The sequence below is a fragment of the Microcaecilia unicolor genome, chromosome 5 (genome assembly GCF_901765095.1).
Source record: "Microcaecilia unicolor chromosome 5, aMicUni1.1, whole genome shotgun sequence".
NCBI classification, from domain to species: Eukaryota; Metazoa; Chordata; class Amphibia; order Gymnophiona; family Siphonopidae; genus Microcaecilia; species Microcaecilia unicolor.
In genome coordinates this window covers 167016616-167029174 of record NC_044035.1, presented here as the reverse complement: position 1 = coordinate 167029174, position 12559 = coordinate 167016616, and the positions used below count along the sequence as shown (strand labels likewise).

Sequence of the window (12559 nt, the reverse complement as noted above, 5' to 3'; positions counted from 1 at the left end):
TGCCTTCTAGAGTGATGGAGACCCTGAAGGCGTCTTTTGTCTTTAAATGGGAGACTAGAGCGCTAGGATATTTAGGAGTGCAGCTGCCCGGTAACCTGTCTGAGGTGTTCGCCAGTAATTACCCGCCACTTAAGCGAGCTGTACAGAGGGACCTGGACAGATGGATGTCTATGGGACTGTCCTGGTTCGGGCGGATTGCTGCAGTAAAAATGAATATTTTGCCTCGACTTCTTTATCTGTTCCAGGTCCTACCCATGCAATTGTCCAGATCATTTTTATCAGGCCTACAGGAGGCGATTAATCGCTTCATCTGGAATCAGAAGAGGCCACGCTTGCCCAGGGCCCTGCTATATAAGAGTAAGTGGTTGGGAGGGTTGGGGGTACCCAACTTGTTCTGGTACTACGGTGCAGCTCAGGCCAGGGCGGCAGTAGCCTGGTTTAAAGGGGAGGATCATCACGTATGGGTCGACATTGAGCAAGCGTTGGTGGGCTCTCGGAGACTGGGACAGTTAATATGGGTTGGGGGTAGGTACAGGGGGCAAGTAGACAGATTTCCGCCCACAGTGCAGGCTACGTTCCATTATTGGGACCTTATGTTCCCAGACAGGCGACCACTGGTTTCGGGTTTGGCTCCGATAGTGGACAACCCTTTGTTTGAACCAGGGATAGGGAGTGTCACTTTTCGCAGATGGGCAGAGTCAGGCTTGGACTCAATGGGGCAGCTGCACGTGGGAGAGAATATTGTGCCCTTTGAGACACTGATGGAGGATTATGGGCTTGGGCAGGGGGACCGATATGCTTACTTGCAGCTGGTGCACTTTTTGAAGAGCCCTGGATACGTAGAATGTTTGAGGCGAGAAGTTCACCAGCTGGAGGAGATGTGTGTAGAGGACAAGGGCAAGCAGGGTATGATAACTAGATTGTATGCCTATCAAGGGACCAGAGCTAAACCGTCCCTCCTACATAGGCAGAGATGGGAGCAAGAGCTGCAGTTTACATTGCCGGAGTCCGGTTGGGTGGCCCTGGAAAAGCAGATTTTGAGATCATCATTGGCAGTAGCCACGCAGGAAAACGCTATAAAGGTTTTTTACCGGTGGTACCTGACACCGGTCCGATTAAATCATATGTTTGCTCAGGTATCAAAATTTTGTTGGAGGAAGTGCGGGGGCTTGGGGACCGCAGGTCATATATGGTGGCTATGTCCCAAGGCACAGGCTTACTGGAGGGGGGTGCGTTCACGACTCCAGGTGTGGCTGGGTCGGTCTGTGCAGTGGCACCCTTTAGTTTTCCTCCTTGGATCTAGGCCGGAAGGGCTAACGTCTGACCAGTGGATGCTGACAAGGTGTGCTCTGCACGCAGCCCGAATAAATTTAGCGCAAAGTTGGAAATCCCCGTGGGTGCCCTCAATGCGAAGATGGATTACTAAAGTAAGATATATGTGTGAGATGGAAAGACTGACTGCCGTGAAACGGAAAACCGTGTATAAATGGAATAGAATTTGGGACCCCTTCTTACAAAAGTGCTCGGGTTGAGACATGTGTTGGTTGCTGGATGGGGGGTAGTAGGGAATAGATGGGGGGGAGGGGGGGAGGGAAGGGGGAAAGGGGGGTTTAAAAGCACAAAAACTGGATAAAAATTGAAGTATAATAAGTTTCTTGTTCTAGCATTGATATTATGTTGCTATTTTTCGGGTGCTACAGCTATGTACATTGACTGTTCCAGATTATATGGTTCTGTAGTGTGGTACATATGCACTGTATTATTTATCATTGCCTAATAAAGACTTCATTAAATTTAAAAAAAAAAAAATAGCACTGGTCCCAGTACAGATCCCTGTGGCACTCCACTATTCACCCCCTCCATTGAGAGACATGGCAATTTAACCCTACCCTCTGTTTTCTGTCCAATAATTCCTAAGGGTTAGCCCTTGGGCCACAGCACAGCTGACACTACCTAGCCATCCCGAGGGTTAGCTAGGCCCCGGCTGATGGCAGACGAACCACTCCTGGATTGCTACTAGGCTGTCTGAATAAGGCTCAGTCTGGCTGGCTAGAGGCGGGGCAAGCAGAGGTCCAGGAGACAGGCTAGAACTGAGAGCAAATCTAGGCTGAAGACAAACTGGAATGAAGACAGACTGGATTTGCAGACCGGAAGGAGCAGAAGGCAGGCTGGGCTGCAAACAAGCTGGAGCTGGGGGCAAGCTGCAGGAACTGAACACAAGGCTGGGCTGCAAACAAGCTGGAGCTGCAGGCAGGCAGGAACTGAAAACAAGCTGGCAGGCAAAAGCTGAAGAAAAGGCCAAGGCTGGACCAAACAACCTGTTGCAAAGGCACTGACTAGGAGCTGGGAACTTCCTATAAACTCCTGGACAGGGAGCCGGGAACGTCCTATAAACTCCTAGACAGAAAGTGATGTTATCCACCCCGCAGGCACTAAAGTGCTGGCCTCCTGCGTGCCCTCAGACGCCAGCACCAGTCAGCAGCACTGTTCCCCAAGTGGAGGTGGCCCACGCAGCCGGCGGGATGCCCCAGCACATCAGGCAGCAACGCGGCTGTCCCGCTGCAACCGCAAGGCAATCCGGTACCCTGAAGACAGTCACTGGGCCTGAATGTGACACCCCCAAAGGCTTGGAGGTGACTCTGGGTGCCAGGCACAGCCATGGCCATGACTTTAATCCACAACAGAACATTGCCTCGTATCCCATGACTCCAATGTTCTCAGGAGTCTCTCATGAGGAATTCTGTCACAAGCTAGACACACTACATCAACCAGCTCACCTTTATTGACATGTTTATTCATGCCTTCAAAGAAATGAAGCAAATTGGTGAGGCGACCAAAAAGAAAACTGATGCCAGCAGGGAAAAGAGAACCTACTCTCCCGAAAACAAACATAAAATTACTAAAAAGGCAGAAACAGCTTAAAATAAGTTGAATGAGCACTTTGTACTTGCAGAGGATAAGGGGCTCAGCGCAAGGTAGCTTCCTGCCATTTAATGGTGATTAAAAATGCAAACATTTAAATTACAGCTGCTGAAGCCTCATTTCTACCAGGAAAGAAAAAGAAAAATAGCGACTTACTTCAGTGAAGCAAAATTAAAAGCAGAAAGAGTAAATACATACTTGCTGTTCAGAGGCTGTTCCGAAGACTGCAACACACATAGATGTTCCAATAAACATTTGCACCATTTCACACTGCAAAATCACCTCACAGGTCAGAGTGGAACTGGAGGGTGGTTGGGGTCGTTAGGGACCCAGCACCACCGTGAGAGTCACTCAAGCTGAGGGATAAAGGACCCGGAACCACCAGGTATCATCCAAGCTCAATAAGGACGTTCAGACAATAAAATGAGCAAAGATGACCATCATAATCCCCTGCTCACCTGGAATTAATCAGGTCAGGAGCTACCAGACAAGCACCAAGAAGGAGCTCCATGATCCATCCACCATCCACTTGGAGACAGAGAAAAATACTGAACGTTCTAGGCTGAATGATACCCTTAAAGGGAGAAAGCTCTTGGGACTACTTTTTCTCCCATTTGTTCTGGACTGGTCTAGTATGGACAAAAAGGAAAGGCACTATATCAAATCCATAACCCTTATTCATCCAGCTAAATCCTTCTGAGAACTGTCCTTTACTTTGCTCTGCAAAGAATACACACATATAGGACATTTCCATTCTCCCATGTACACAGTCAAGGAAGCCCATTAGTAAACACATTAGCAGAACTCACCTCTTCTGATCGAAGTTTGTTGACTTCCTCAGCATGAATAAACACTTTTTCCTGAAGATTCTCCACCTGCTGATAGACACAAACTTTATATAACTGTGTGTCTGTAGCTTCCATTTACTATTCGTAATATTACAAACTATATGACATTGACACAGTTTAATTTCAGGGATGGGCGGGACAAACTGTTTGTTCTTTTGGCTGCTGTCGGAGACAGGGTGCTGGGCTCGATGGACCCTTGGTCTGTCCCGGCATGGTGATGCTTATGTACTTATGCTTAAAGACTTGGCTATTTAGTAAATATTTGATTAGATTATTTTCCTTCTGGATTATGATTTCTTTTATTGTTGTATTGTATTTTTTGTTGTTTTAATTTTTTTATGTTTCAGTGTATTTTTTTTTTAAATTAATATGTATTCACTTTGCTGGTGAATTTCCTCCCACCATAAACAATTTACTGGCCAGAAATGGTTGCTGACTGGTTAAATCGCTTGTTCAGGGCTATTCACTAATTTTCGTGGCACTTAACATATAACATAGTAACATAGTAGATGACGGCAGAAAAAGACCTGCACGGTCCATCCAGTCTGCCCAACAAGATAACTCATATGTGCCATATTTTGTGTATACCTTACCTTGATTTGTACCTGTCTTTTTCAGGGCACAGACCGTACAAGTCTGCCCAGCACTATCCCCGCCCCCCCAACCACCGGCTCTGGCACAGACCGTATAAGTCTGCCCAGCACTATCCCCGCCTCCCAACTACCAGTCCCGCCTCCCACCACTGGCTCTGGCAGACCGTATAAGTCTGCCCAGCACTATCCCCACCCCCCAACCACCGGCTCTGGCACAGACCGTATAAGTCTGCCCAGCACTATCCCCGCCTCCCACTACCGGCTCTTGCTGAAAATTAGCAGTTAGCGTCTGAGTGAAAGCCAGCAATTTTGGGGGCGATGTCGGCACTTGGCCAGTTAAGTGCCGATATTCAGCACTTAACTGGCCAGGGTAACGTGCATAAATGGGACCACAAAAAAAAAAAAAACCCACAACAACCCATACAGCAACCCATGGCTGCTTAAGTACTGAATATCAACTTAACTGGCTGTGTGTTAGCTGGCACTGCATAAACCGGATATAGAATAATGCTGGCAGCAGTAGCAAAATGCTCACTGCCGCGGCTAAATATTGATCCCTATATGCATAACTATTGAAAGGTCTCCCTACTCCCTCAAAATACAAAGTATCTCAATTCTTGCTCAATACTCCATGCCAAGAATTTTCCCCATCCAAATTCTGATCCACTGACACAGAGGACTGTTCCCCCATCTCCCACCAACACTGTACTGTACCTGGTACAGCAGCCCCCGGCAGCCTTTTCGGTGCTCCTTATCTTGCACCTGTAGCTCTTCCTTCTGCAGCTGGCTCATGGATTCCACCATCTTTTGAATCATAGGTAACGGATGAGCTCCCACCAAATAGGAGTATTTCCCAACACCAAAAAACCTTCCACCTGTGGGGGCAACCAGAACTGTAAAGAGCATGGAGCATTGCCTGGGAATGCTGAAGAACTCAACAGTACACTGTCTAAATGTGCTGCAAGAGCACACACAGCATGGCTGAAAGGAAAGACTGTAACATCCTTTGGAGAAATTTAAAGCATAAAGGAAACATTTGACAGTAAAAGTGACACTGTTTTGGAGAAAGGAGAGCATGACTTCCATTCAAGAGTGCATGTGAAATAAATCTAAGGGCTCAATCTAATTCAAAGCATACATTTTACCTGCTGAACACAATCATAGAAACATAGAAAATTATTGTAGTTAAAGACCATACAGCCTATTCAGTCTGCTCATCCACACCAACTACCAAACTCTACAATCCTTTCTTCTCCCTCCAAGATCCTTGCATTTGTCCCATACTTTCATGAATTCAGATACATTCAAGGCATAATTTCTGGACAAATTGCCTAAAACACAGTTCTATTATTTCTGTTCTGACTCCAGAGCAGCAAGAGTGTTCTGCTCCACCTCCTCCCTTCCAGACAGCTTGCAGGAAGAGGAGGGAATGGTAAACTTGGAGCAGAGAAGGGGACAGTGAATGTACTGCCTAATCCAGCCCCTCTTCCATGGCTTTTGTCCTTTGATTCTCTTCTTTTCGCTTACAAATTACGCCATGGATAAAGTGCTTGTCTTGACCATTTCTGCTGAGAAACATATTTCCTCGATTACTCCTGAGTATCACCTTTCATCTTCATCCTAAACCTATTCATTCCAGAGCTTCCTTTCAGTTGGGGGAAAAAAAAAAAAAAAAGAGGCCTGTCTCCTGTGCATTTATATCATGGTCATGGAGGTTATTTCAATGCTTCCATCATATCTCCCTTCTCTCACCTTTCTTCCAAAGTATACATATTGGGATCTTAAAGGTAACAAGGTTGGATAAAATGAGTAGACCAGGGGGTGGGAAAAGCTTACAAAAAAGCATGTATATAGCCAGAATAATTGCCAACTGCATAAATGCTTTAGAATAAATCAGTTTATTTTTAAACCTTTTTAAGAACAAAACAAGAGGTTTTTATTTTAGGTTTGGTAACAAACTAGCACTAGCTAGGTTGTTTAAATTATTAATCTGTTCTTCACAGTGCTTTTTTTGTAGGAAAAAATGGTACCGGTACTCATTATGGGCAACCTTAGGGGCAGGGTCACTATCTATGGCTCCGCCCCATGGTAGCCACACCCACAGTAGCCACACCTTTTACCAGCCATGGCGCATAGAAACAGGCATAATTGAAATATTACACCAGTATAGGAGAAGAAAAATAACATGATTTTTTAAAATTATAATTTCTATAAAATGTTACAGCTCCAGTATACCCAAAATGACACAAACCACATTAGAAAATAGACCAGGAATCAGGAGAACAGTCTTGCCAAATCTGAAACACAATATTTATCAGGATTTATTTACTGCCTTTTTGAAGGAATTCATGTGTTATCAAAATCTCAGAACCACAAATAGATCCTATTCAGACACTGCCTTGTGGTCACACATGCAGAACAGAGATGTCCTCTCTTCAAATTCTTCAAAAATTAACCTGAAATCCTAAGAAGCTAGACTCTGCATGCAGAATACCACCAGAAAAACAGAAAGAAACAAGTTTCCTCCTGTATAGTGCAAAATTCTCAAACTGAACATATTCCATACACTAAAATGAAAATAAAATGATTTTTCTACCCTTTGTTGTCTGGTGACTTTGTTTTTCTGATCATGTTGGTCTCAGTCTCTGATTCTGCTGCTCTCTATCTGTTCTCTTAACTCTTGTTTCCAGGGCTTCCTGTCCATTTATTTCTTTAATTTCCTCCTTTCTTCTTCATTTCTTGCCCTACATCTATAAATAAAAGCTGGGTCCTCTGCGGACTTGATTGAAGGAGGTATACGTCAATCTAGCTTTTGCCTACTTTCTCCATTCAAGTACAGTTTGTTTCCTTTCTTTCCTTTGTCTATCCTTTCTCTATCCATGTGCATCTTCTTTTCTCTTCCCTCCCCTCCACACATACCCAGCATTTTTCATCTCTCCTCTGCCCTCTCCTCCCATCCATACCCAGCAATTCTACTCTCTCCCCTCCATCCATGTCCAGCAATTCTCCTCTCTCTCTCTCTCTGCCCTCCCCTCCATCCATGTCCAGCAATTCTCCTCTCTCTCTGCCCTCCCCTCCATCCATGTCCAGCAATTCTCCTCTCTCCGTGCCCTATCCTCCCATCCATCCATGTCCAGCATTTCTTCTCTCCCCTGCCCTCCCCTCTATCCATCTCCTCTCTCCCCTGCCCTCCCCTCCCATCCATGCCCAACGATTCTCCTCTCCCCTTGCTCTCCCCTCCATGTTCAGTGACTCGCCTCTCCCCTCTATCCATGTCCAGCGATTCTCCTTTCTCCCTTCCCATCCATGTCCAGTGATTCTCCTCTCCCCCCACCCTTCCTCCTTCTCCCACTACCTGCCTACTTGAGAGTCCGGGCCAACAGTAATCAGCCAATACAAGGCCCGGCACTAGCCTGAGAAGCCTTCATGGCCAACGCCATGCGCTCAAGAAAACCCTGTTAGTTCCACCCTGACACTTACACGTCAGAGGGGTGGTACCAACAGGGCCACGAGCGGTGCCAGGTCTTGCATGTACTGAGCGATTGTGGGCCCGGATTTCTCAAGCAGGTGAGAGGAAATGGGGACAGCAAATGGGAGGTAAAAGGTGCCAGTACGCTGGCTCCTCAACTATTATTTCATTTGGTATTATTCCTAGATCTTTTAAAGTCCTTTTCTTTCTTGTACTGTCATGCTTTTTGCAACACACCAATATGCAGTTTTATCTCATATTTTTATCTCTCTCCCTCTGAGCGAGAGAGAGAGAGAGAGCGAGATCTTCGGCAGTCTGTGCTATACTCAAAATTTTGCAGGGGCTCTGATGAAGAGTAAGTACTGATGTGATGCAGGGGCACACACGATTAATAATCTACACTTCATAGTGTTTTTAGACTTCTACCACACTGTTTCTAAGGGTACCTAACCCCCTTCCCCCAAGTCAGCCACTACTACTACTATAAATCACTTCTACAGCGCTACCAGCCAACTCAAACTTGAACCAGCCTAGTTTTTGCCATGTCTGTGTGAAGGCTGCAGTGCCCTGGTGTAATATCTCTGCTTGGGGCCTAATAAGGACTGGTTTGCCATCTGTCCATTCTGCACAAACATATCAGTGTGACACCTGCATAAGGCTCAGTTGGAGTACCAGCACAGCACTGTTCCTCATCTATTTAAATTCATAACTGAAAGAGCAGCTAAGCAGTTTTCAAAAGCTAAGCATGAATGTCTCTTAACTAGTGGCATGCCATATTCTGCTTTGTTCCCCCTTCCCCTAAAGGAACATACAGAAACACCAATTTAACACATTTATATAGAAAACAATTGTTACAGTTTTAACATACAAACACATTCATATTTATATGTAAATTTAGATATATTCACTGTCTTTATGAACAGATTCACTTAAGGTGGTGTATAACCAGTATAGCTTGACAAACAACCTACATTGTATTAACAGCATTACAAATATTAGAGAGATCAAATATCAGCATAATACAGGAGTTAGGATTTAGTTTGCCTAACAGTAGCAATTGCATGATGCTGTCAATAATATATTCATCCTGGAACATTTATATAACAAAGTATGATAAATGTCAGCAGAATACAAATGAAATACACAACAGGCAGCACAGTAGAACACTTATGTAACAGATATAATTCTCATTATGTCAGCATTTAATAGGCAGCAGAGCAGACTGACAAATGCATTTGGAACATATTTTTCAAAGCAGTTAGATTTACAAAAAGCTATATAGTAACATATTGAATTTAGTAAGTCTGTGCTTTGAAAATGAGCCTCACAGACACAAAACAAAGAAATTGGGATAAGTGGGCGGCAAATTACTCTATATGTACAGTTCAGTAAAGGGTCCTTTACTAAGAAGCAGGAAAAAGTGGCTTTAGTGCATCCTTGCGCAGGTTTTTCCTGCTCACTAAAGACTATTTTTGCTGCATCCATAAAATGGTTGATTTTCCACTTTTTGTATTAATGGCCACATGCTAACGCTACTCTACAAAATAAAAACATCCAAGGTGAAAAAAAAAAGCAGCCAAACTTATCAAAAACTAGGAAGACTCTTAAATTCTATTTTTCACTATAAAAAGAGGGGGTAGAAAAAAGCTTCAGAGCATTGATAACCACTATTTTTTCAGTTATCAATGGTTCAGTCAGACACAAAAAACCTCCCCCTTCTCGTTACTGAATATTACTTTTATTCTTACTTTATTGACCCAATAAAGTGTTATTTCAAAATATATTGTGTGCAGAACTTCTTTTAACGCTTTAAGGGTTTCTTTCACAAAGCCACACTAGCTATTCCCATATGGCAAATGAGAGGAAGCCCATAGGAATTGAATGAGCTTCCTCTCATTTACCGCTAGGAATCACTAGTGCGGCTTTGTAAAAGAGGTCCTAAAGCAGCTCCATTGTGACTTGATGCGGCCAGCATTTCGTGGTATTCAAGCCCCTGCATCAGGGGTATTTTAGAGCCAATGCAATGTAGCCATAACCTTTCCTGCAGAAAACACTGCCTGAGGGGCTACACTTCAAAGCCTAGTATATAGGTCTCCTGCACCTTCCCACTCACCAGCTCCTGGCCATTAGTGTACAGCCATTAAGACAAGTTACTGTGTGAGCACTTACCACCACCCATTTTGTAGGTGGTAAGAGCTCACATGGTATTTTCTGCGCTAACCAGTTAGCCCATGCTAATGTGCAGGAATGCCCACTCTCCTCCCCTTGATATGCCCCCTCCAAAAAAAACAACATATATCTATGTGTGTGTGTGTGTGTGTATATATATATATATATATATATATATATATATATATATATATATAAAAATGAGAGGTGACCGACTCACCCGCAAATGCGCAGTAGAGACTTCCCTCTCTGTCCCGCCCCCCCCCCCCCCCGTCGATGTGATGACGTCAGAGGACAGAGAGGGAAAGGAACGCTGTGCTGGAGGCGAGCTGATGAGAGGACTCACAGAAGGTAACGAAAGCAGAGGAGAGATGCTGGACATGGGGGCAGGGGAGGGGGGAGAGGAGAGTTGCTGGACATGGGTGGATGGAGGGGAGGGGAGAGAGGAGGGTTGCTGGACATGGGGGGAGGGCATGGGAGAGAGGACGGTTGGTGGACATGGGTGGATGGAGGGGAGGTCAGGGGAGAGAAGAGGGTTGCTGGACATGGATGGATGGAGGGGAGGGCAGGGAGAGAGAATTGTTGAATATGGATGGAGGGGAGGGAAGAGAAGACAGGAAGGAGATGCACATGGATGGAGGGGAAGGGAGAGAGAAGAAATGCTGGACATCCAACTCATTTTTCTTCTTCGGCTGTTCCACTACATTGTTAAAGACAAAAATCTTGCCCATTTTAACGGACTTAACGGCTAGTGTGTGTGTATATTATATATAATTTATTTATTTTTGCGTGTGGATTAGCATACACTAATTTCACAGTTACTACAAGATACCAAAGTGCATCCCACGGTACACCATTTTAAGCTGTTTGGTGTGCATTAGCACCTAAAGCAACTTAGTACAAGAGCCCCTATATGTGGAATTACTCCCTCACTGGCCCATTTGAGATTCTGTGTTTTAAAAGACCTCATTTTTCTTAAGTCATTTACACAGCACACAGATGTATGCAGCACTGGACAGTGATGCACAATGTAGAGTCATTTCTTGGAGCTTATAGTCTAGTCAAGACAGACATAACAATAAATAAGAGTTAAAATGGAAAGGCCATGGCTAGGAAGCTATAAAGTATTGAGTAACTGCGTTAGAAAACTACTCACTGGGTAAAAGCTACACAGAATAAGCATGTTAAAGCCTCACCCATCCCACTAGGTATCTTCTTGAATTAAAATTTTTTTTTAAGCAAGACAAACCTGCACCTGCAAAACAGCTTCTAGTTTCTACCCAACCCTTTAATAGGAAAATGCTTAACTTGCTGTTAAGAGGAGCACATAAATCAACAATCTGAACACAAGATAGGTTCATTTGGGAGGGGGAGTTCAGTCTGTGGCCATAAGGCTAGGTCTGTTGCTGAGGGCTATGATGACGCCCTGCATGAAACAGTACATGGCAACCCCAGTCAAACCTATCCCATCAGTTGACCTAAGTGCCTCCTAATGGCACCCAAGTAGCAGTGACGTAGCTAGGGGGGCGCAGGGGGAGCAGTCGCTCTCCCAAACAGGTTTCTAGAAAAAATGGCCTCTTGCCAATAGTTTGTCCTGCCCCCAGTCCCACGCGAGTCTCCAATCTTTTCTTCTGCCCGCTCTCTCCATCTGTGTGGTCAGTCACTTTTACTGCCGTGAAGCACCGTTCTCCTCCGGCACCAGCGAATCACAGAGAAGAGGCCCCGACGCTGGCAGAAGGCTGACTGTGATTCATCAGGGAAGTAAAAGTGACCATGCAGACGAGGAAGAGAGGGAGAAAGATGCAAAACTCAGGGGGGGGGGGGGGGGGGAAATGGAGAAAACGCTGCTGACAGCCGAAGACCAGAGTGGAAGTGAGCCTATCTACTCCACTGTAAGCAAGGAAGCCAATTGTTTCCACTTTCCACCCCCCTCCTCCTCCCCCGCGCAGCCATCATTTCAGTTCACTCAAAACAAAGCGAGCAAACTTATGAGATGCTGCACCCACCTAGTCACTCTTTATTGTTGCTCCATCTTAAAAGGTGGAGGAGAAAAGAAATAATTGAATATCACAAACAGTTTCAAAAATTATTGTAGCTGGTAGAAACTGCAATTATAAACTCTATAGTTTGTGCTCATTTTTCTTCACTTCTTATATATAGATGTCCAGATTTCAGTGAAGCTATCCTGTTTCCTGATGGGTTCAGATTAACTGCAGTTGTAATCTGACTTCGGAAGCTTGGTGTTATAAAGATGATAGAGTATACTGAAATTAAATGGAAGTAGAATTAAACTCTCCTTTCTTTGGGGCACATGGAATCACATCTTCATCTGTTTGGTAGCCATTTACCTTTTAGATACACAAAGAGATTATTCTGTTCTGAACGTGTTTCAGGGGCAAGTAGTTTTATAAGTCAAAATAAAAATAAATATTTTGTTTCATGCAGATCTCTTTTGTTTAAACATAAATGGGCTATAAGCCCCTAATTCAGTCCACTGGTTTTCTTATATTTTGTCCTTGTGATAATGACTATTTATATTGTGCCAAAACTGAAAACTC

General features: G+C 44.5%; 1 protein-coding gene across 8 annotated transcripts in view; it reads right to left on the bottom strand.

Moving 5' to 3' along the window:
- The window catches only part of KIFC3 (kinesin family member C3), a 177636-nt gene that overhangs the window by 85782 nt on the left and 79295 nt on the right, over positions 1-12559 (bottom strand). For 7 of the 8 annotated variants that reach the window (XM_030203558.1, XM_030203555.1, XM_030203563.1 and 4 more), the window contains 2 exons: positions 5078-5238; positions 3732-3800 (listed from right to left, as the gene is read on the bottom strand). In XM_030203558.1, coding sequence (XP_030059418.1) covers positions 3732-3800; positions 5078-5179 — 171 coding nt within the window. In that variant the 5' untranslated portion in view covers positions 5180-5238. The remainder of the gene's footprint in view (positions 1-3731; positions 3801-5077; positions 5239-12559) is intronic. The other variant, XM_030203557.1, reaches the window with a different exon arrangement.